The sequence below is a fragment of the Cuculus canorus genome, chromosome 14, assembly GCF_017976375.1.
Source record: "Cuculus canorus isolate bCucCan1 chromosome 14, bCucCan1.pri, whole genome shotgun sequence".
NCBI lineage: Eukaryota > Metazoa > Chordata > Aves > Cuculiformes > Cuculidae > Cuculus > Cuculus canorus.
Genome location: NC_071414.1, coordinates 3,572,185 through 3,596,359, shown reverse-complemented (window position 1 = coordinate 3,596,359; position 24,175 = coordinate 3,572,185). Strand labels below are relative to the sequence as shown.

At 50.6% G+C, this 24,175-nt stretch overlaps 1 protein-coding gene across 2 annotated transcripts in view; it reads left to right on the top strand.

Moving 5' to 3' along the window:
* The first annotated feature begins 297 nt into the window (after positions 1-297).
* The window catches only part of FGF18 (fibroblast growth factor 18), a 79,383-nt gene continuing 55,505 nt past the window's right edge, over positions 298-24,175 (top strand). Inside the window, exons 1-2 of one of the 2 annotated variants that reach the window (XM_054079609.1) lie at positions 298-333; positions 1,877-1,913. Coding sequence is in view for 1 of the 2 variants with exons in the window: in XM_054079608.1 (XP_053935583.1) it covers positions 1,209-1,240; positions 1,877-1,913 (69 nt within the window). In the remaining variant the exon portion in view is untranslated. Of the gene's footprint in view, positions 334-1,003; positions 1,241-1,876; positions 1,914-24,175 lie in introns of those variants that run through there. The other variant, XM_054079608.1, reaches the window with a different exon arrangement.

Here is a 24,175-nt window from a genome sequence, read left to right as displayed (position 1 = left end):
CATGCTCTCAGCGCGTCAATTTCTTTCTTTCCCTGAGGAAAAGGGACCCGAGGAGCGGGATGCGGGCAGGGAATGGGATGCGGGCAGGGAATGGGCCGCGGGCCGCGATGAGGGGCGCAGTGCGGCGGCTCGGCCGCCAGGGGGCAGTGCAGGAGTGCGGGAGCGGGCAGCGAGCGGGTCGGCAGCACCGGGGGTGTCCCTGCTCGGGGGAGGGGGTGTCCCTGCTCGGGGGGGGGTGTCCCTGCTCGGGGGAGGGGGTGTCCCTGCTCGGAGGGGGTGTCCCTGCTCGGGGGGGTGTCCCTGCTCGCGGGGGTGTCCCCCGCCCGCGCGGAGGTAAGAGCGCACCGTCCGCGCGGGTCTCGCCCCCGGCGTTTGGGGCTCGTCCCGGCGCTGCGCGCTCCGCGGGGCGGCCCCGCTCCCCTCCCCTCCCTGCCTTTGCCTTTGCCTTTTTATTTTTGATCCTTATTTTGAAAAAAAAAAAAGAATAAATCCTTCCCTGCCCTCGTGCCGCGCCGCGCAGGCTGTGCCCGATGCGCGCAGGCGATGCTGGATGCGCGCAAGCTTTGCTTGCCCCGCGCAGGCTCTGCTCGGTGCGGGTGACAGATCCGCGCAGGCGATGCTGGATGCGCGCAATCTCCCCTTGCCCCGCGCAGGCGGTGCCCGCTGCGGGTGCCCGATCCGCGCAGGCGACGCTCGATGCGCGCAAACTCTGCTCGCCCCTCGCAGGCGGTGCCCGACGCGCGCAGGCGGTGTCCGCCCCGCAAAGGCGGCGCCCGGCGCGGATCGCCGCTCCGCGCAGGCGGGTCCCGGCGCGGGTCCCCGGTGCGGCGCTCGCCCCCCGGCGGCCGTGCCCGCCCCGCTCCCGCCTCCCGCCCCGCACAGCCGCTGCCGGCGGGGAGCGCGGAGGCTGCCGCGGGCCGGGGGGCGGGGGGGGGGGGGGGGCCCGGCTGCCGATCGGAAGTTCCTGACAATAAGCACCTTCATCCCCCCCAAAGGCGGAGAGAGAGGGAGAGGAGGAGGAGGAGGAGAGACGGGGGGAGAGGAGAAGCTGATGCCTAAGCGAGTCACTCGGAGGAGGCAAGGCGGGCGGAACCACAACTTCTCGGCGGCGCGGAGCGGAGCGGGGCTCGGCCGGAGCGCTCCCATGTCAGCGCGGCGGTGGGCGACCGCACTCCGCTAGCCCCGGCCACCCCTCTCCTCGCCCAGCGATGTATTCACTGCTCTCCGCCTGCACTTGCCTGTAAGGATTATGGCAAATTTGAAAAGATTTTTTTATTATTTTTTTTTAAATCTTTTTTTTAAAAAAAAAAAAATCTTTTTTTTATTATTTTTATTTTTAATTTTCATTTTTATTATTCTTATTTTTTAAATTCTTTTTATTTTTTAAATTCCTTTTATTTTTTAAATTCTTTTTATTTTTTAAATTCTTTTTCATTATTCTTACATTTTAAATTCCTCTCATTTTCAAATACTTTTCATTTCCACTATCTTTTATTTTCTAAATTCATATTTTTCTAATCTTTTCATTTCAAGAACATTTTCATTTTTAAAATTTTTTTTCAAATTATTTTTTAAAATTCTTCAAAATGATTATTTTTTTCAAACTCATTTTTACTTCTATTTTTTTTTTTTCATTTTTTATTTTTAAACTTTCATTTCGGAGGCTTCCATTGCCTTTCCCTCACCATCAGGTGCTTAATCGCGACCCGAGCCTATTCTGATAAGCAGAGCATCGCTCTGCGCCCTTTAAAGAAAAAAAATCGCCATAAAAAAAAAAAAAAACCAACCAAAAAAACAAAGAAAAATATTCATCTTTAACCATTTTACCGCATCATTTGATCTTTTGTTGCTTTTTTTGTTTTTTTCTCCTCTCCAGATGTTTACATTTCCTGCTGCTGTGCTTTCAGGTACAGGTACGTGTCCTTTCTGTCCTCTTTCGCTCTTGGTTGTAAAATAGAAACAAAGGCGGCGTGCTGACCTCGCAGTGCCAGCCAGTTTTTGGCTAAGGCTTTCACTTTTTTCTCCTCTCCTCTCCTCTCCTCCAGCTTTTATAGCCGTATTAAAGCGATCCCCGCGCCAGATGCTGGAGCGTCCCTGGCCTGGCCAAGGGCTGTCCCTCTCGCTGAGCTCCGCGGAGCGCTGGTGCTGAGCTGGGCTGCGCGGGAGCGCTGCTGTAGCGGATCCTCTGGAGCGCCTTAGGCTGGCTAATGATGTGAGAGGGAGTGCTGGGCTCTCCTCCTCGCACGATTGATTGATGCACTTGCCTTGGAAGAGCAGGCGCTCTCCTACTCGCTTTCCTTTTCATTTTTTTTTAGTCCTTTCCTAGGGAACTTACTCCCAAAAAACCGATACTTTGAAAAACATGAGTTTCCTTCGCCAGGAGAAGGAGGCTGTGCGCGCCCTCCCCATTATTCAGTAGAAAGCCGTCCAAGTCAGATCCTGCCTTTGATCCTGCCTCGGCAGGAATGAAGCCGTTGGAGGAACACCCTGAGCGGCGAGGCTCTGCTCGGGCGCCCGCGGGACGGGGGTGGTGGTGGTGGGTGCTGGGGTGCCCGCTGCCCCCCGACAGCCCCGCGCGTCTGCCCGGGATGCGGATCTTCGCTGGGTATCGCGGAGCAGACCCACCTGCGGGGCTGGGCAGAGCAGGTGCCGCTGCCCCTGTGGCTCCAGCCCCCCCCGTCCCGATGGGGTTGGGGGCTCCTCCTGCCACCCCTCGGCCCCGCATGGTGCTTTGGCTGGGATTGCACCTGCTTGTCCTCTTACAAATACCCAACGGCAGCAGGGATGGTCCTGGATGAGCGCAACCTTGGAGAGGCCTCCATCCCTCTGGCCAAGCTAAACCCCAAACCAGCCCCTTCCCTTGCTCCCCCACCCCCTAAAATATTCCCAGTCGTGTCTTTTTTGTCCTCATCCGCTCTGAAAACTGCCTCTTGAACCTAACACCAGCAGAGCCTCCCCTCTGCGGAGCAGCCTCCTCATCAGGAGAGGATCCACAGCTGTAAATTACGCTGCGGTTGGAAGGCGTTCGCTCTTTTGCTCCTGTGCATTTCTTTTTTTTTTTTTCCAAGCCCGAGGAATAACAGCCTGCGCAGGGCTCGCAGCGACAGCACCCTTTGCAGCGGGGAGACATTTTTTTTGTGCTTGTGCGGTAACGAAAGTTAATCAGCCCCTGCAGCCCCCTCCCTCTCCCCCTCCCTTTGGTGCTTTTAGTGAATCAGAAAAAGTTTGGCTGCCTGCCTGGAAAGCACTTGCTAAAATCTGATCTCTTACTTCAGCAGCCTTAAAACTTGGGAAGTTATTGGCATTTATACAGTTGGAGCTCGCAGGCTTCCAAAGCAATAAAATAATATAAAAAAAAAAAAAAAGAGGCAAAAAAAAAAAAAAAAAAAAAAAGCTCTGTGCTCTGGTGCTATTAGAACCATACTTTGCTCCATTTCGTGCTGATTTTGCAGCGTTTTGAGGGATTTAAGGCAGGGATTCGCTGCGGAGGTGTCCCGGGCTGCGGCTGGAGGGGTGGTGGATCTCGCTGGGTGTTACACCGAGAGGAGAGCTCTTGCGGCGATTAACGTTGGGAGCCAAAACATTAGATTAGTCATACTCAAGGGCCTTCGAGTGAGTGTTTACAGTATTAATGGTAGATGAAAAGATGTGAATGCTGTAAGTTTTTATTGCCCATTTTGTTACACTTTCTTTCTGGATTTATTCATGGGATTACATGTTTTGAGCCTGAATGGGAGCGAGGGATTATAGGATTTCTTTTATAATGATCAGTTTGGGTAGGAGTTAGCCTTTGGTGAACTGGAGTAAATTAATGCATCACTTAGGTTTAATATTTATTTAGGCTAAAGGAAGTTGTTTAGTTTTGCTTAAAGGGCTCTGTGTTGTATGGGGGAGATTTAAGAGCGCCTGAAACGGATTATATTCTAAGGCTGCCTTTCGCTGTCCTGTGCAAGCCATGATCAGGAGGTCATCCCATGTGTTTGTCTTGGAATTATGCTCCTTGGCTGCCAATTGTTACCCTGTGGCTCTGCATGCAAAGGTAAAAATCCCTCCAGTGTGCTCCGGGGCTGAGGTATTTTAGGGCAAAACAGTGCAGCTCGGGTATTTTGTATCTTATTTTAGTTACTTGTGTGCAAAGACCGGGATGGGTTGGACCGCAAGCTGCCTGTAGATAGGTACCTGCTATGGTAGCCCATCTCCTGGCTAAAAGCTTTCTTGAAGACCCTGAGTCCCACTCTGCAGCATCAGTCTGCAGTGTAGGTGACCGGTCAGGTGCAGCATCACCCATGGGTGGGTTGTGGCAGCACCGGAGAGGCCTCCCCCAGGCTGGACCCTGGGGAGGTCGAAGGGATGGGAGTTTTCAAGAGCAGGATTGACTCCTGGACAAGTTGGATTCCTCCAAGGCTTTGCTGTTGAGTGACATTTCCACTGAGGGACGCGGGGGGAAATAGTGTGTGGTGGGTGAGAGGAGAGCACAGCTGGAGCGCAGGTGGTGGGTGCTGGTGGCTCTGTCCTGGCACCGGAGAGCAGCCCTGTCTGTGCCGTACAGGGCTGCGAGGAGGACTGCTTGTTCTCCGGTCCCTTCCCCTGTGGCAGTAATGTCCTCATCTTGTATTCTCCTCTTGCACCTTGGGAAGGTCCTCTGCTGCTTGGAGTTGCAGTCCTGAAGGCAGGAAGGGACACTGGATATCCTTGGAGACACTGGAGAGATTCATTTATTTATGCAGGTTGTTCTTAGGGATGCCCTTTCACCACTGGGTACTAAACTCTCCCTCTATTGCGCATCATTAACATTCTTCAGTTTAATTCTCCTGCTGCCTTTTCATACTTCCAGGAGCAACGTGTCTTCTGTGCTCTTTTCCTCCCTGTGTCCTGGAGTGGTTTCTGGTTTGGCTTCAGAGTCAGTCCCTGCTCTTCACGTGGGTGAGAAAACCCAGGAGCACCTTGCGTGGATGGAGGGGAAGTGGAAGTCCTGTCGGCTCTTTGGACATCAGGGTTGGGGACACGGGACCTCAGGAGCTCAGAGGTGGGGCCTTTGGTGTAAGCTGAGCAGCAGGATGCGAGGTTTTGGGTGCTGCCCTGGTTTGTGAGACCTTCCAGCTCTTCTGACCCCGAGCCACCTCCAGCACAGGGTCGAGTGGAGTATGTGGTGCTGCCGGAGTGGGCTGCCCCATCTGTGCCATAGAGTGGAGGCTGGTGCTGCCTCTGTCTCTTCCCTGCCCTGATAAACCTCAGCGTGCTCTTCTACATGAAGTGCATCTGTCTTAGATTAAGAAGAGGTCCCTGATAGGGCCAAATCCCTTGCTTTTATGGCTCTTGTAGGTTAAGATCCAGCTTTGGAATCTGATCCAGAAGCAAACAGGAGGTCAGAGGAGCGCACAAGGCAGCACTGGGCTATTTTCACATCTGCTGGTGTTGTGTAAGAGGAAGGCTGCTGTGCGCCATGCCAATAGCAACTTATGTTTCTCCTAAGCTCCTGTGCAGCGACAGACAGTTATTGTTTGGGGCTTTGTAAAGTGAGACACAGAGAAGTGTTGCTTCCACACGTTCAGTGAGCCAGATCCTGCGGTCTGGCGAAGCTGCGTGCAGCACATGTCGGAGGCGTGAGCCTGCTGAGCGGCTCCCTCTCGCTGTCTGCTCCTCCGCAGCCATTCTCCTCGGGGTCAGGTGGACACCAGTGCCACCAAACAGTGCCAGGGACACTGCTCTGGACAAGCCAGAGCATGGTTCTTGTCACAGCCTTCCTCCCTTGCCTCGCCACGGGGCTCCTCGCCTCCCCTTCTGCGGGTATGAAGTCGTGCTGGAGCCGAGGGTCCCCGCTCGTCCTGCCCTCACCTCCCCGACGGCAGCGCTGGTGGCTGGCACTGAAGGCAGTGTGCTGGAGCCCACGGGGTTATTCTCATGTCTACCTTCCCCGTGGGTGGGCATCCACTTGCCCGCACCCTGCCTGAGTGGCATGAGCTTGAGGTGGGGGCCAGGACCACGTGTGCTGCCAGGGATGGAGGCTCCGGGGCTCGGGCATTGCTGCATCACTCTTGAAGGCCACCCTGCAGGATAGACTGGATGTTACTTTAATGCAGCGTACTGCTCCGCTCCTCGTGGCAAAGCCTTGTGTGCCGAGATTCAGCAGAGGTCCTTGGTGCCCTGTGGCTCCTGGGCTGGGAGATCCTGTGCTTGCCATCTCCACTTAGCCTGGATTGGGACCACCAAGTCCTCGGCACAGCATCCCCACGCCAGGACCTGCCTCCTGCACTGTGAGAATCTCTGAACCCCCTCAGATGAAAGTAGCACCTGTCCAAGCAAACATCTGAGGTCGGGTCTGCTTTCCAACCATGCCGTGATACCCTCCCGAGCTCCCGTACCTGTGCTTGTGGTTGTAGAAGTGATGACGTGAAGGACAAAACATGGCATATGTGGTCTGGGAAAGGCTGGGGAGCTTTCTGTTGATTTTTCTGATCACAGCCAACTCTTAATTATTAGGCTGTGAGAAGGCAAGAGAAACTGCATGAGCAAACCCTGATTTAATTAGAGGAGGAAGAACTCAGAGATATTGATGAAGTGCATGACCCTGTAATGGGCTGGGAATGATGAGATGGTCCGTGATGTGGGTCTGTGCTGCTGCTGGACTTGTGGTGGTGGATGCAGTACCAGCTTGTGTGGCTCTGCTGGTCTGCAACCCACAGAGGCAGAGTTTGGTTGTGAATTAAATTGCTCCTGTTTAAAACTCCCTTGCTCTCCAGATGACCATGCTGCTTGCCACAAGGGATTTTTATTCCCCCTGCCAGCTCTTTGCACTGGGCTATGAAGCGTTATGTCCTGAAACTGCCCCTCGCATCTTGTTTCTGCCTCCCGGTCTTTGCAGAGCTCAAGCTGGTAGAGGAAGAGGACACAGGTTGGAGCAGTTGTCTGGGCTGGAGCGGGGAAGCCTGGCTCTGCTGAGCAGCAACGACCCGGTGGTTGTTCTGATGCAAGCTCTGTTCTCCCGTGGGACGTGCAAGACTGAGATTAGCATGGGGTGACTGTGGATGTGAGTCTTGCTCCTACATCGATGGGAATACGCAGCCTGTGCCTCCCACAGCGGCTGTCGGCTGCCTGCCTTGGGCACACGCTGCCTTTGCTTCCCGTGGTCCCCAGCCCTTCAGTGTGCTGGGGTAGGTCCTCTGCCAGGAGAACCCCCCAAAAACGCACATTTAGCAGGGTGATTTGCAAGGACAAAGCTGGTTTCCACATTCCCAGTGAGGCAGAAACAGGTGTGAACTCCTTCAGCCTCTGTGGGCTTGGCATTTTCTGGGTATGTTGTGGCAATGGGCAGCAAAGCAGAGAAGCTGCATGGAGGCTTCAATCCGCACACCTGTGTGCGTTGCAGTTTGCTTTTTCAAAGCTCTAGAGATGTGCAAGATGCTTCAGGGGAGCAGAGAAGGTGTTGTTGAAGAGAGCATGCAGAAGGGTGTAGTAGGAGTGGGATTCAGACTTCTCCTGTTTGAGGGAGCCGGACTCATTGTGCTTATTGTATTTTAGTTCTGTTTTGCTTTCCTTATTGCACTTGGCTCGTCCAGGACTGCACGGAGGTGAGTGATGCTCGGTTTGGAGCAGTGCTGGGTTGCTCAGGAGGGATGCTCACTTTCTGCTTGTAGAGCCGCTTGGTCGTAGTGTATCGAGGCAGGAAAGAAGAAAGCGGAACAGGCAGAGAGTGACGCTTCCCAGCCAGTGCAGGTGCATTTGGGACGCGGTGGTGCAGCCGGTGGTAGGTCCTTTGGTGAGGGGAAGGTGGGAGTGACTGCTGAGGGCTTCTGGGAGCTCAGGTAGGATGGACAGCATCGAGAGGACTCAGGTGGCCGCTCTGAATATTTGATTTTGCTGTAAGCTGATAGCGCCGAGCTGGTCAGCTGAGCGAGTGGATATCTCCCTCCACTGCAGGAGTCTGAGCTGAAGAGAAAGACTCCCGTGGGGCTGAAAATCATTTAGTTGGATCTATAAAGCTACTTCCTGGATCCTTGGGAGTATTTTTATGTGTCTCTTCCTTTCCTTAGGAGCTGGGGAAAACCCCTGTCGTGCTATCTCCTCTCCTCCCTTGCTGAGCAATAGCTGCTTTTGCTTTGATTTTCCCCAGATACGGACAGTTTATTTATCAGTTGTGATAAGAGCAAGTGAAAAAGGTGTTCAGGGAACAGTGTGATTTTAAAAAGGAGTGGCTGCTGGTGGTGCCTGAGCAGGGGTATGTGAGGACGGATACCGGCTGCCAGGGCCTTTGCCTGGGATCTCTGCAAACTGCTGTGGTCCTGAACAGGCTGTGGTAGGTCAAGCTTTGCATTCTGGGGGGAGGGGGTATGCAAACCTTGGGCAAAGGGAGGCACCTAAATCTCCTTGTGTGAGCCCAACGCACTGCCCCAGCAGGACTGGCAGGCAGGAACCCCCAGGGTGCTTCAGAGCAAGTTGCTTTGCTGCAAAGTGTGACCTACCCGTGCTCTACTGCTGCGACCAGGGGGTTTCCATGTGGGAATCTGTTGCCCCAGCAGGTTCAAACCTTATTTTTTTAATTTCCTTCCCTGGGTTTTTGTGTTTTAATCACCTGCTGTGCCATAACAGCAGGTACAACCAGAAATTATGCAGAGCTGTGCGTTACGCTGCCTACCTGGTATGTCGCTTCTGTGTCTCTGTACCTCACCAGATGTCCATGGAGGATTAGGCATCCAGCGAAGCAGCTGGAGGGCAAGTAAGAAAAAAAACCCAAACAAAATAGAAAAGACTGTCTGGCTCTGCCAAAGTATTTTCCTATTGGCATTCAGCAGCCTCGCCATAGCATGACGAGAAAGAAAGGGAAACAGAGAGAGGAAGGAGGAGGCTTAGCCTGTCATGGTCTGCGTGTTTCCCTTTGTGTGAGCTCCTTGCCGTGCCGGGGGCTGCGGTGGGTGGGAGCCGATGTGCCAATCTTCCCCGCTCGGCCAGGGGAGGCTGTGGGGTTCGTGCCCCTGGCGCTGGGCTCGCCAGCTTGCTTTGACGCAAGGCTGGGCCTTCCCCGCAGCGCTTTGACACCTCTCTGCCTGTTTTGCCCGCACGAACAGCTGGATTTCACACTAACCCACAGGGCAGTGTTTTCCATGTAGTGACAGCCCGGCCTCCCCACGCGCAGCGTGTTGGCCTTTGCCAAACTCTGCTTGCACCCTGCTCGCTGCGCACGTTTGCTCTTCCGTGAGGGGGTCTGCTTTATCCCGCTGCAGGGAAATCCAAAATGCCTTAAACGTGCTGGCCTGAGGGTGCAATAACAGCATCTGACAGCATCCTCCTTGCCTATAGCTCCTGTCTCGGTGTGTCTCGGTCTCTCTGAGGCCGCACCTTGAGTACTGTGTTCAGTTCTGGGCCCCTCACCACAAGAAGGATGTTGAGGCTCTGGAGTGTGTCCAGAGAAGAGCAGCGAAGCTGGTGAGGGGCTGGAGAACAAGTCTTACAGGGAGCGGCTGAGAGAGCTGGGGGTGTTTAGCCTGGAGAAGAGGAGGCTGAGGGGAGACCTCATTGCTCTCTACAGCTGCCTGAAAGGAGGTTGTGGAGAGGAGGGAGCTGGGCTCTTCTGCCAAGTGACAGAGGACAGGACAAGGGGGAATGGCCTCAAGCTGTGCCAGGGGAGGGTCAAACTGGATATCAGAAAAAAATTCTTCACAGAAAGAGTCATTGGGCCCTGGCAGAGGCTGCCCAGGGAGGGGGTGGAGTCACCTTCCCTGGAGGTGTTTAAGGAACGGGTGGATGAAGTGCTGAGGGACATGGTTTAAGGGAGTGTTAGGAATGGTTGGACTCTATGATCCAGTGGGTCCTTTCCAACCTGGTGATTCTATGATTCTATGATGCGGCTTCTGCTTCGTGGCTGTAGCTGCATGCGTGCCTGTCGAGCCCACTGGTGATGCCAGCTGAGGTGAACTTTGCTTTGGAGCCAATCTGGGAGGAAAGGGGGAACATCTTGTTAAAGATGTTCCTGCTTTTGCATGGGGGGGGATGGACTAGATGACCTGTAAAGGTCCCTTCTAACCCAGAGCATCCTCTGATTCTGTGATTCTGTGATCTGAGGCTGCGGTGTTGGGTATTCACAGCCTCTGCCTTGGGCAGCAGATGGAACTCGAAAAAAGTGGGCAGTAGGGAACATCTGGCAGGTCCTGCTCACTGCTGTGGTTGGTAATGACAGAGTGGAGGCAGAGTCCGGCCTTCAGGCTTGCCCCATGCTAAGATTAAAGGTGAGGCAGTGCTTTTCTGGGCAGACTGTGTTTGCTAGAGCTTGCCCCAGGGGGCCGCAGAGCCCCGTGCGCTGGCCAAGCTGAGGGGACAGATCCTGCAAACAATGGGGGCGATGGGGAAGCAGGGTGTCGAGGGGCCACGCGTGCCCTGAGATTCCTCTGATAACATTTTATAATCCAAATCACAGTGAAGGTCCCATATTGTGTGGATACAAATACCAGAATGCAGCAATTTAATTAATAACGGATTGCTCTTCCTACAAGGTATTTCCAGCACTCCTTCTTCCTCCCAGTTCCTTTTTCTCCTGCTGCATATTTCAGATCTCTTTCTTTCCTGCTAAAATACTATCTTTGGCATCATTTTTAAGGACAGCTTGTTAAAAAGCTGTTGTATCTTTTGGAATACCCTTCTGCAGAAATCCGGCGTTAACAGAAAATGTAGGGAGCAGGGGCGAGCGTGGGGAATAACTGGGCTGGCAGCACGCGTGCTGGGTGATTGTGGGCATGGCTGGTGGGACACGAAGCCCTGGGAATACAAATTAGAAAAGATGATGAAGGACAATATTGATAGAAGAGCGTTTTCCTGCTTCTCTGTTGCTTTCAAGCAAAGGATGGTCTGGAAAGCTGGTACGGCAGTGCTGCAATCGCACAGATTCCCTCATCCGCAGGCGGGACTGGGGCCATCTCATTCTGTGCAAACCCTAGGCAATCCACTAAGTGTGCAGCTCCTTGGGCTTCTTCTGTCAAATGGTCAGATATGAATCTGAACAGATACTAATATTTATTTTCCCAGGTTGGATTCAAACCGTAGGCAGAATTTGACGTAGTTACAGGAATGTGCAAGCTCACAGCCCGTGGGATGCGAGATTTACAACCCTAAAATGAAAGCTGATGTTGACTTCCTTAAGCTGCTAGGCCTTAAGGTTGCAATCCTGTATGAGAAGCGTCAGTCCCTCGGTGGGAGGCCATACTGTAAGATTGCATGGCGCGGCACGGTATTGATTATCTGTAAAATAAATTATGATGTATGTAGTGCAGGTTTCTGACCCCGTGGTCACGACCTTGCGGTGATTGGGGAGACTTCCGACCAGCTGAGATCAGAATAGCAAACAGCCCCCCAGCAATCAATAGAAAAACCAGCAGGTCTAATTGTCGGGGCCTTTTATAGGAATAATGTTGGATGCCGAGTACGCGTGGCGTTTTCGTCCTGGGGAACAAGCAGTTCTTCTAGAAACTTTGCCTCTAATTAGATGTGAAACTCTGTGTTGGGTTTCAACAAGGGAGCAGTCAGGGATGGAAAACTTTGCAGAGCAAAAGGGAGCGCGTGGGTTTTTAGGTCAGGATTTTCAATGATGGGCAAAGCTGGTCTATCTCGGGCTGGAAGGGAGGAGCAAGGGCAGCTCTGCCCAGCAGCACTCGGCGGCCCCAGCTGCGGTCTGTGGGGCAGGCGTGGAGGATCTGCCCTGGTTATGTTGTACACTCTCTTTGTGAGTTTGAAACGGCATCGTCTCAGTCCCTATGAGAGAACTCTTTTGACCTGCAAGCCAAACTGACTGATTGGTGGCAAAATTGGTAGCTAGACTGCAGGGCCTGAATTTCCAGAGATGTGCAGATGCCTGCAGACTTCTACCCTGTGCCGTGGGTAAATGAGGTGCCTGCTCCAGTGCTTTGTTGGGGTCCCCCCTGTAACGTGCATAGGGGCAGCTGAGCCGCCAAAGCGCTGTCACGGTGGGGGACAGAACTGTGGTTGCCCCTAAGGCACCCCAAGAGCATCATCCTGGCTCCTGGCTTTGCTAACGTGAGCATCGTGGCACTTCCTCTGGCTCCTGGGTCAGCTCAGCTATGTTCTCTGATTTGGAAAGAGAGCAAATAAATGGGAATAGTCTGCCAGAGAGGCAGAGGGCTTGCTTTTGCACTGTTCATGTTGAAAGACTAGATGCCACTGGAAGAGGTTGCCCAGAGACATTGTGGCAGCTCCATCCGTGGAGGTGTTCAAGGCCAGGTTGGATGGGGCTTTGAGCAACCTGATCTAGTGGGAGGTGTCCCTGCCCATGGCAGGGGGGCTGGAACTGAATGATCTTTGAGGTCCGTTCCAACTCAAACTGTTCTACGATTCTATCATAGTAGGAATTTAATTGCCATTTGAATTTAGCAAATGAGAATATGGAATTTATTTGCACAACTTTAATTGTGTTCCGGGGGACTGATTTCCCCAGTGTGCACCATCATGGTGAGTGCAGAGAAGCTGAGTCACACCAGATTAGGTCGTGGGGTTTTACTTCTAAAGAAAACCTGTGCTAGCTCTGCTGCGGGGCCGGCAAGGCTGAGCTTGCAAAGCTGCTCTATTAGCTGGGGGGCGGCCCCAGGGTTATGGGGAGCTACAGGCATTTCCAGACCAAATGGGAGCCATAGGCATTCCCAGACCAAATGGGGAACTGTTCGTACTGTTTCATTGGCACCGTTTGTGTGCGGGGTGTCACGGCGCTCTGGCCTGCTCCTCCAGGTCCCCTTGCAGAAGGATGCTCGGAGAGCAGGGGGATGGGGATGTCTGGTCCCAGGTTTTACACCATCCCTGTGCTGCAGGCACGAATGCTGGTAATTCAAAGAAAGGGTTGCTGGGGAATCTCCAGCTTCATGTCGTAAGGTCTCCTTTCCGTGTTTGCTCGTGGTTGGCCTGAATTCCCCTCCAGCAGCGTTTTATCCCACTGCCGGTGACTGGTGGTGGATGCAGCAAAGCGTGTTGGGCTCTCCCTGGTACCCAGCCCAAACTTCAGAAAGTGCCTTAGTGATTGTAATGCCCTTTTTTCTCCCCTATTTAAAATGTTTCAAAAGGATTTTTTCCCCAAAACTGTTGAGAATAGTTCCTTGACAATGAGAAACCTGCAATCTAACTTAATAAAATCCAAATGAAAGTTTTCCCTAACTCAACAAAGCAGAAAGATAAGCAATCCTGTTTATCCAGCCTTTGTAGTGTAAGGATTTCCACGCAGGAGCGCAGCTAATAGAGATCAGTACAAATCTTGTATCAGAAAACAAGCCATGCTTTTCATTTCTGGCCCTAGGCTCACATGTTTGTTATATCTGATCCTGAAGGCAGATTGACAGTTTGGTTTGGGTTAAGTTCAACACATGGTTTATGCCATACTTTTGATAAGGCTCAATATTAATCTGATTTTTTTTTTTCCCCTGCAGTCTTTAGTACATGAGCAGCAGAATTGTCTGTCCTTAGGAATATTTTCACAGTGAAACCATTAAGGAATTTTTTTCTGGAGGGAAGATAAAATTACTGATTTTAAAAACTCTCAAGATCCCAAGTAAAATTGAAATTCATTAACTGCAGGCAGTAACCTGACCTAGGCAGGTTTTGAGCTATTTTAGTAACTGATATAAAGAGCATTTTCTTTAAATATCTTTGGAAAGGCAGCAGAGGAGGGGACTGGCTCATGCAGAGGGACCACTGCAGGTACCTGGATTTTTAGCACCAGCATCAGCTCACTTCTGGTTATCTGGGAATGAAGATTGTCACTGTTTGCACCTATATGTGCTGTGAGCTTGGGTTTCTTCATGGGAATAACGGGCATTGCCACTGTCCCTGAATGACCTCCTACAGTACGTCCCAAAGATGGGCTTTTAGGTACATTGGCCCATTAGGTACATATAATAACTATATAATATACATGGTTATGTACATATAATAACTCCAATAACATAAATAACAATAACTATTGCTATTTATTTGTATAGCATGTATTTATTCTGTTTATAAATGGGCTTTACTCTCCAAAGCTGGTGTTTCTTGTCATTGTTCTGTTCACTAGAAAGAAAGGAGGGGTAAAAAGGTAGAAGAATTGGGAATGGGGAGGACAAAAAGAGAAGAGAGAAGAGGCAAAGAAGGAATGGCTTGTTGCCTTTGCACTCTGTGGCTCAGCAGTTGTGTGCCTGGAAACCTGGCTGCAGAGCTTTGTGTCTGTCCCTGCTCTAGGATGCAGTGATTTGTTGTGGCTAATTGTGGGGCCACCTCTGATGCAAGCGTGGTGACTTAGAACCCAAGGGAGATGTGTCAGAGGAGGTTGAAGTTGGATATTAGGGAAAGGTTCTTCCCCCAGAGGGTGGTGGAGCACTGGAACAGCTCCCAGGGAAGCAGTCACAGCACCAGTCCTGACAATATTCCAGAAGCATTTGGCCAATGCCCTCAGCCCCACGGTGTGAGTGTTGGGGTTGTGCTGTGCGGGGACAGGAGTTGGACTCGATGAGCCTTGTCGGTCCCTTCCAACTCAGGACATTCTACGATTGTATGAACTTGTGAACATGATTATTTTATCAGGGGTGAAGTTGGTCCTAAAGCTTGTCTTCGGTGGCTGAAGATAACCAGTGCTGGCAGGACCTGTTGGTTGATTGTATGGTGTTATCTCTGACTTGATGATGATGCTGAAAGCGACTGAGATCCTTATTCCAACTATATATTAACTTCATAAAAAATGAAATTAATAGAGCTGGAGATGAACATTGCCTGGGTCTGTGTTCATTTGATGCTGCCTCCAGCAGTGAGTTGCACTCAGCAACGTGCGTAGGTGTGCTCTCCTCTGAGTGAGGGAGCTCCTGGGGTGCGTGTCTCGGGATGAAGCCCTTGTATCTGAGCAAGACAGTGTGAGTTTCCTACATCCATCCGTGTTGAGTGAGCTGGAGATCTCCAGCCTCAAGCGGAAAATATGTGTTTGCACAATTAACGTGGCTGCTTCCTTCTCTGGGAGCAGAATGTTTTATTGATTTCTTTGGCCCGCTCACCCCCACCTATTCAGCAATAATGACCCTTCCACCCCAACTCTAAATCATCCCAGCCTGCCTCACCCGTAAGCCCTCTAACCTTTTTGGGTTGTTGTTGGTATTTATGCTCGTGGAGGTTTATGATCTGTCGGCACTGGCTGCTGAAATGCTTTATTTATCCATGCGCTGGGCCACACAGGGAGTGTCCTTATTCTGGTATCATATTCAGGATGCTGTAGTTAAGGTTTGTGTCAGCACTTCCATGCACAAACCTTGTTATTCAGGGGTTTTGCAACTCTGTGGAAAAGAAAACCAGTGACCTGGCACGGCGAGGGGAACTCAGAGGCGCACATGAAAGCCCAGCAACCCACTGCCCATTTAGGGATTATTAGATGGGCAACCTCTTTCCTCAAGAAAAATAGCCAAAAACATCCTCCTCCCTTGTTTTGAGTTTGTAAAAAGAAAACCCTCTTTTCTGTGCTTGTATTGGTGTCAGATGGGGAAAACACAGGGAGGTAAGACACAGGCTGGAATCCTCTGCGGATACTTGGAAAATAAATGTCCAACTGATGCAGAACAAAACTGCCTCCTCTGAACAAATGCTGTGCTGCGGAGGGTGGAGGCTTTGGGGAAGGCTGTGGCTGCTCCCTGCCACCTCGCTTCGCCCGGCCCTGCGCTTTCCCTCCTGCTCAGCGCCGCAGCCCTCTGAACGGTAGGCAACGGGCTATATAAATGTGATTTATTGCCCTGTTAGCGCAGGAGCTTGTGGGCTTATAAATTACTTGGAGATTTCTCGATAATAGAGGGAGTGTGGTATAAGCAGGAGAGATAATAGGGCTTGAGAATGCGTTTCAAAGAACTGGGGAACTTTTGTGGCTGTTGGCAGATATGGGGTAGAGGAAGAGCCTCTACAGACCAACCCAGCCAGGATATGTTTTTATTGCTCCCTCTTAATGGGCGATGGGTTTTGTGGGTGCTCCATGGAGCAGCCTGCAGCAGAGTTGATGAGCTGGAGCGAGAATGCTCGCAGAGCCCATTAGCCCAGGCCAGCGGGAGTTTGCTGGGGTTTAGCTGGGAGTTTGCAGTGGAAGTAACTTGTTTCGTAGAATTTATCAGCTACTTGTGTCTTCAAGCCAGCTCAGCGATGAAGTACCCTTCATCCCCCTCAGAAAGGGGACATGTCACTTCTCCCAAGTGACTGAGGACAGGACAAAGGGGAATGGCCTCAAGCTCCGCCAGGCTGGATATCAGAAAAAAATTCTTCACGGAAAGAGTCATTGGGCACTGGCAGAGGCTGCCCAGGGAGGGGGTCGAGTCACCTTCCCTGGAGGTGTTTAAGGAACGGGTGAATGAAGTGCTGAGGGACATGGTTTAAGAGAGTGTTAGGAATGGTTGGACTCGATGATCCAGTGGGTCCTTTCCTACCTGGTGATTCTGTGATTCTGTGATTCTGTGAATGGTTGGACTCGATGATCCAGTCCTTTCCAACCTGGTGATTCTATGATTCTATGATGGCAAAAGGGGTTTTGTGAAGGAAAACTGAGTGCTAAATACAGGCTCAACCCTTTGTTAGCAGGTACAGAGCTGGCATGAGCACTGTTACTGCTCCAAAGCTGTTTTTCTTGTCTGCAGAATGACACTGGCAAGCCTTGCAGCACGTCACCACGTTTAGCCTATGGGACTTTGCCACTGTCCATGGCAGTGCGCGGCAGGCTGAAAGCAGTGGTGGTGGTTCAGGAGCATCATTTTGGGGAGGGGCTTATTGAATTGGGAGGTGCAGGAATACATCTCAAACATGCCTTCAGGCTGAGCCGAGGGGATGCCCAGGTTCAGTGCTTACTGCCCTCTCAGTCCTTGGTTTGCTGACCACCTTTGGCAGGTCATGGGGGAGTGAGTCTGCAGCTTCTTTGTGGGCTTGTGAGAGTGCTGGGCTTGATGAGGAGCATCTTGGGTGCCAACATTGAAAGAGAGGTGGTTTCTATCTCTTCTGTTTTCATTTGAAGTTTTTGGAGCTGGCTGTATGTTTTGTTCACTGAACGTGAAGTTCTAAACCGTTCCTGAACATCCGAATCTTATATAGAGAACGTTGTTGGTGTGAAGTTGCACTTTGCTGATCACTCCTGGAAACTCTGCAGCCTCTTACCACGTGGCATCTGCAGACCGTGTTTTGAGGTAGGACCGCCCTGAGGAAATGATCGCAAACAGAAAAGGTTGCTTTAATGATGAGCTTAATTGAGTTTCGCTAAATAAAAGTGGGTCTTCCCAGGTAAGCAGATTTATTTAAAGTAAGTAGCACATTTTCAAGTCAAAATTGGTTCTGTCCACCTGCTACTTCAGCAGAGCTCCCGTGGTAACGTGTTTGGGATTCAGAGGACATCCTGAGAGCTCCATCCTGCTTTGTAATGCATGAAAGGTGAGCCTAAAGCAAGATCAAAAGAAAAATCTCTTCCTTTCAGAGGTGAATGAAATTTTGCGTCTTAGGTTTCAAATAAGTGAATTACTGATCAAAATAATCTCTGGAAAGCCCTGTTCCAGTAATAACATGTAAGACTTTTGTAAATTAGCGTGTTTCTCATGTACATGGGGAGAGAACTACGCAGGAACAACTCTAATATCTCAGGTGTTTGGTCATGGTAACTCAGAGAGAGGAAGAGTAAACTTGTTGGCAAAGTGTGAGTGAAATGGGAAAAGCAAGCTGTTGACGGACAAGAGGGTGCTCATCTTCATGGCTAGGATTTGATAAACTGTGATTTGATAAACTGTGATTTGATAAATTGTGATTTGGTAAATTGCGATTTATTTTTAGGTAAATTGCTGGCCCACTCCATTTATCTTCCTCAACGCGGTACCACAGTACCTTGCCTTTAACAAGTCCCAGTGGGTTCACAGAGCTCCAGTGGCTGTTCCTGGGAGCTGGTCTCCTGCTGGATTGTGCTGTGCTGTTGTCCCAGTTCTCTGCTGTCTCCTCTTCAGGAGCCTCCAATGTCATTTCTAAACCTAAAGCTTCCTTGTGGCACAGCAGTGCTGGGTGTCTCTGGGCTTCTGCGTGACCAGGGGTGATGAATCTTAAATTGTGGCTGTCCCTTTTCTGTGCATTTTGGGTTTTATATAGCTGTGTACTTCACTTTTTTTTCAACAAAGGGTTGTGCCCCTGGCTCCTCCAACAAGTCAGGGCTTATCGGATAAACTATTTAGATGTGGTGTGTGAAGTCCAAAGATAGAGAGTATATACTTTTGCGATGAGTAGGATAAAAGGAAGTCATAGAATCATGGAATGGTTTAAATTGGAGGGGACCTTAAAGTCCATCCAGTTCCAATCTCCCTGCTATGGACAGAGACATCTCCCACTGGGTGAGGTTGCTCAAAGCCTGATGGTTGCTCAAATGCCCAGTGGTGGTTGATATTTTATTGGGTTTTTAGACCTGCGAGGAAATCACTATCTCTGTGAATTCTACCTTGGAATTTGCAGAGATCTGTGCACACAACTCCTTTTCCTGTTTTGACACATAAAGCTTCAGAGTCACCTGGCCATTGGGGAAGGGCAGGTCCACAGAGACCCCTTGTAATGCTGCCGTGTGTCAGCCATGCGCAGTGACACCAGTTTTGCTGTCACAGGCTTTACTTCACTGGGTCGAGATGAGGAGGGTGGAGAGGCTCCCCAACAAGCATCCTCGTTAATTGGGCTCTGAAAGAGAGGTCAGCACAGAGAGACAGGATTCACCCTCCTCAATAACTAAGACGAGCAGGCTGGTATTCAGGAAACATGCAACTGTTGAGGCTGCTGTGTGTTTACAAGTTTCCAGAGATGTTTTGGTAGTTTCCATAGCATGGATTTCATCCTTGCCCCAAACCTGCATATGTTTCCCTTCCAGGTGGTGCTGTTGGAGATGATGAGGCTAAAGATGATACTCAGTTGCAGGCACCTGTGTGTCCCAGATGATTGAGAAGACCAGACTCTAAATGTAGTAAGGAAGGGTGCAAGCTGTGGGAGGAATTTTGGGTCTCAAACAGTGAACGTCAGCCAGTACTGAAAGCAAGCATGAAAAAATCAAGACTGAGACAGGCTAGTGTGGATGAAGGCAAGGCAAAAGCGAAGTATCAGCAGCACAAGCATTCCCTGCGGAATGATTCCCGCAGTTTCAGTATATCCCCTAGCTGGCCTCCAGTTATTGTTAGATGGATTAACCTCCCTTTCCTTGGTCACAACCGTTTTCTTATATCCCAGCACTATGTAGATGCAGCCAAATTATGGGATGAGTGAGCAGCGACACCTGAGGTGGTCCTTTTCCCCTTGGCACCGTTCCTGTGTAGGGTCACTAGGTGTTATCTTGCAGGAGTAGGACCAGTTGGAGCTCAGTAGAAGGTTTCCATAAAGGAAACTTGATGGAGGAAAAGTGGCATGGGATAATTTGATGGAGTTTCCGGGCATCTCTGCTGAATCAGCTGTGTGCTTTTCGAGAAGCCACCTTTCACATGAGATCAGAGCTTGGGAGCTACTGCCCAGGGAGATGGTTGTTAGCCACATCTGTATTTTCATTGCAAATTCAATGGAAAACAATGTTTAAAAAAGCCTGCTCTCAACTCGCGTGCGCTGCTCAGCAGTTGCCATGTTTTACCCTAGAGGGAGTTGCTTTTCTGCAGTGGGAGCAGGGATCTGTGTGTTCCTTGGACTATGTCGAGGGACTGGGATGAAAGGAGCTACCAGGGTAAACATCAGATTGCTGCTGCGGTGCTGCCGCTGCAAATGTTTTTTCTTTTATGGGGAGATCAGTCTCTGGTGATCTTCTGTTTCCTTCTGCCAGTGGTGTTTTCCCAGGTATTGCTCAGATTTCTCATGTCTTGTGCTTCTGCTCCTGTTCTTGTGGAGGTCCTGGCTGGGCTGGTGTTGAGAAGAGCCAGATATGTCATCTTGGGTCTGATGGGCCCATACTTTAAACCAGTGTTGTAACCCCTAGGGCTGAATGACTTTGCCTTTTTCCAGTGTTTGGAAAACCTCTGACCTGTTTCAGGGGTGTGGGCTTGGGATTTCCACTCTGCCCTGGCCAAATGGATTTGCAGATGGAGCATCTGCCCCAGGAGGAAGTTCTGCTGATGGACGAAGGAGAGAAAAGGCCAGGAGTGCTTTGAACCTGGCAAGTTTTTCAGTAATTGCGTTCGGATCTCGTTTGAAGAGGTGAACAAATTGCTTGTAAGTATTTTTCGTGGGATCTGTGCAGCTTTTGTCCCAGGAGTGCCCCGTTGGAGGACTGCCCTGGTCTCTGCTGCAACCCAAACGGCGTGGCCAAGCTGGGCTCCTCTGCCACTGCCCGTAAAACAGGGAGAGGAGCGGAGGGTGATGGGGACACACCGTGTGCTCAGATAGCAGCACCCTGGGGATAAGTTGAGGATAGAGAAGGGGCAGCCTCCTCACTGTTGTTTCTCGCCTTTGTGGAGCTTTTAAGCTGTTTGGGAGCAAGTTGGCTGCTGCCGCTGTGTCTGCTCCAAAAGGGACCTCCTCCATGGCTTGTGGTGCGGGTGATAGGTGCTCAGACACAGGTTACTGCACTGCTGTCTTGTTGGGGGTCGTGTTTGCTCTTCGTGTGCTTGAGGATGGATAGACTTTCCATTTTCCTCTCAAGGTTTTGTTTCTTGAATACCTGTTTCAACTGCTCAAAAACACCAATAGACAACTGCTTGCAACAGTTTGAATTGCTGAATGGTTTTATTTCCAGAGTATCCAGGCAGTTTATTTCAGCAGGAGCATTTTCACCATAAAGAAATGAAACGTTTTGTTGTTGTTAAGGTAGTGAAAGCAGTTGTGTGCCAAGCTCCCCTCATCCAGCTGCTGGCTTTGTGGATCCATGATCTCCCAGAAGTTGGTTGGGGCTGTTCCATAAAGCCTGGTTGCATTTTTCTTTGGAACAATACCTGTGCCCTGAGGAGGGACATGGGCATAAAACTGCTTCTGAAAAATACTCATGTGCTGGTGCTAGCAGAGAGGAGTGATGGCAGCAGCACAGAGCCATACGGGGTCCTGGGTCATGCACGGCTCATGCAAAGCCTGAAGGATGTTGCCACGACTCAGCAGAGTATGTGGGAAATTAATGAATATTGAAACTTCCCCATGAAAAAGAGAGTGCACCCCTTAGGAGGCATGGCAGGAAGGGAGGGCATCGTTCTGGGTTTTGTTTTGCCCTCACTGAACTTGGCAGTGTTGGAAATAACTGTGGTAAAGTGGCAGTGATGGGAGCTTAGTTTTTCCCCAGGGAAACCATCTGTGGGGAAACCACAGTAGGGGAGCAGTACCGTAAAGGGGACTGTTTTGGAAGGCTTAGGCTTATGGGAGCAGTGATTTTTGCATATCAGGACGATTGTGAAGGCTGTTGTAGTTAACACATCCTCCAGAGCCAATGCTGTCTGCTGTCCATGGGTTGTCTGTCTCAGGGTGGGTTTGATCTGCATGGTGGAACGTGTCCAGAGGAATGAATGCGCAGTGAGGTCTCGGTCATCAGGAAGTGTGAGAGTTTGGGTTGCCATGATCCAGGTCCGGGTTCAGGCCATGTAGTTACAAGGCAGTGTTTGGCACCGAAGGGTGTGAGACTTGAATGAGCGGCTGGAGTGGGAGACAGCAGGCAGGACAGTGCCTGGAGGGGATGTGGGGACTTCACCCCATCCCTGAATGGCTCTGCCAAGGTCTGGGGTGAATGGCAGAGCTACATAAACAGTTGGGTGATACTAGTCCAGCTTATTCCTATGTTTCTTCCAGTGAAAAATTAGCGCAGTAGTAAATGGGAACATTGTACATTTTGGGAAACCAGGTGCTGAACATAGAACAAACTTGGAACTCTGAAACCCAGGCTATCCAACTTCTGTCTGGTGGCTTTGACAGCTACAGCATTAACCCTTGCAACTTCTGCAGCCCAGGCTGCACAGAGATGCCCCGTGGCAGCCTGATGTGGTCTCATGAAACCACCATGGAAATTTAATGTATTTCAGTAAGCAAGGGAAGCATCTGTTCAGCTTTGTTTGGTTTTATTTTAACGTAGAAGCACAGAATGATTTGTGTTGGAAGGGACCTTAAAGCTCATCCAGTTCTACCCCCCTGCCACGGACAGGGACACCTCCCACTGCGTCAGGTTGCTCCCCTGTTTATTTTTTTGAAAGTCCCATTCTTATTATTCTGGAATTGTCACCCTATTTCCTAAAAATATAGTTTCGTTAAGATGTGGTTGGATATTTTTAAAATGGAAAAGCAGAGTTGTAGCATATCAAGCAAAGCTGAGCTACTTTAAACCTGCATGAGCCCTAGGTCTCCTTGCATCCGTATCTCTTCCTGAGACAAAATCACATAGATAAATGACAACTTTGGGTCAGGATTGCTGAGATCACCTTAAACTGGGATCACAGATGTCTTATGTGACTGCAGAGCTGGACATTTCAAAGCTCTGTTGTGATCTTGTGTCCCAGTTTGGGAACACCAGTAAGGACAACCTGAGTCAATTTACAATCGTGCATTTCAGCGTGTCCATCTGCCATGTGGAGGAGCTCAGTTTTCCCCTTCAGACCATGTTCACCTGATGGTCAGGCAGTGGTTGGAGCTGCGGAACTGAGCACCTGCAGATGCCTTTGGGTACACAGAAACCTGCAGTGACCCTTCGTAATCATCCTGGGGGAAGTGAGGTGCCAAAGCTGGAGCAGTCATGTCTGCATGGTGTTGGGTGGCTTTGGGTCGGACCTTCCTTCCAGCGCTGACCTCCTTCACAAGCCCTAGGCAGCGGCTTTGGAACGCGACAGTTTGCCAGTCACAGTGGAAATCAGAAGGACCACCCAGTTCTGATAAGGGCAATTTAGAAAGGAAGGGGAAGATTGTGAAAAGAGGGGCAAAGGGGCACAAAGAGAAATAAAAAAACCCCACCGCTGAACAAAAATGAAGATCAAGACTGCTGTTAAACACACTGCCTGTGAGGGAGGTCTCCACCATGCCTTTTCTAATCTAGAGCCAGCCAGGATTGTATTAACAGCTTCAACGCAATGGAACAAATTAATCCCTGATGTAATTGAAATCGGTGAGGTCTCACAATAGGTGAGTTTGACCCAGTGGGATAGAAATAGAACAAGTATTGGAATGAGGGAGTGAAATGAAGTCACACTGTTCAGCCATTGGTATTTCATTCCTAGAAACAAAGGCCAGACAAATGCAGAGAATACATGGCTCTGCTGGGCATGGTTGAAAGCTGCTCAATAATATCAAGCTTTGAAGGGATATTTCTGTGTAGGGAGGAAGTATAGAGCAGAGATATAACAAGTGTTAAAAAGAAAGAAAGACAAAGAAAGAAAGGAAGAAAGAAAAAGCCCTGCTTGCTCGTTGTTTAAATTGCCCTGAGTTTAAACAAAAAGATATATCAGAACTGGAGAAAAAATAAGAAAAAGAAGTAAGGTCTGAGTTGTATTCCTGGAGAATCGAAACTATCAAGAGCTTATCCTGCAGATACCCCGATACCCTTCTTGCTGCTGAGATGCGCGGGACTGGTTTGCTTTGGTTAGCACAGGTAGCAGGAGCTGCTCCCACTGGGGAGGAAGTGTCTGTTGGTGCTGGGAGGTGCCTTGGCCTTAGCTCCTCCTGTGCTGCTGCACTGTGGAACGATGAAGGTGGATGCTGGAGGGCTGGGCAACATCCTGCAGGCTGCTGAGCTGCTGTTGCTCATGGTAATCATAGAATCATGGAATGGTTTGGGTTGGAAGGGACCTCAAAGCCCATCCAGTCCCACCCCCTGCCATGGGCAGAGACACCTCCCACTGGATCAGATTGCTCCAAGCCCCATCAAACCTGGCCTTGAACCCCTCCAGGGATGGGGCAGCCACCACTGCTCTGGGCAACCTGGGCCAGGGCCTCCCCACCCTCACAGCAAAACATTTCTTCCTAAGATCTCATCTCAATCTCCCCTCTTTCAGCTGAAAACCATTCCCCTCATCCCATCCCTGCACTCCCTGATCCAGAGCCCCTCCCCAGCTTTCCTGGAGCCCCTTTCAGCACTGGAAGCTGCTCTAAGGTCTCCCCACAGCCTTCTCTTCTCCAGGCTGAACAACCCCAACTCTCTCAGCCTGTCCTTGTATGGGAGGTGCTCCAGCCCTCGGATCATCTCTGTGGTCTCCTCTAAACTTGCTCCAACAGCTCCATGTCTTTCCTGTGTTGAGGAATTATGTTGTGACCT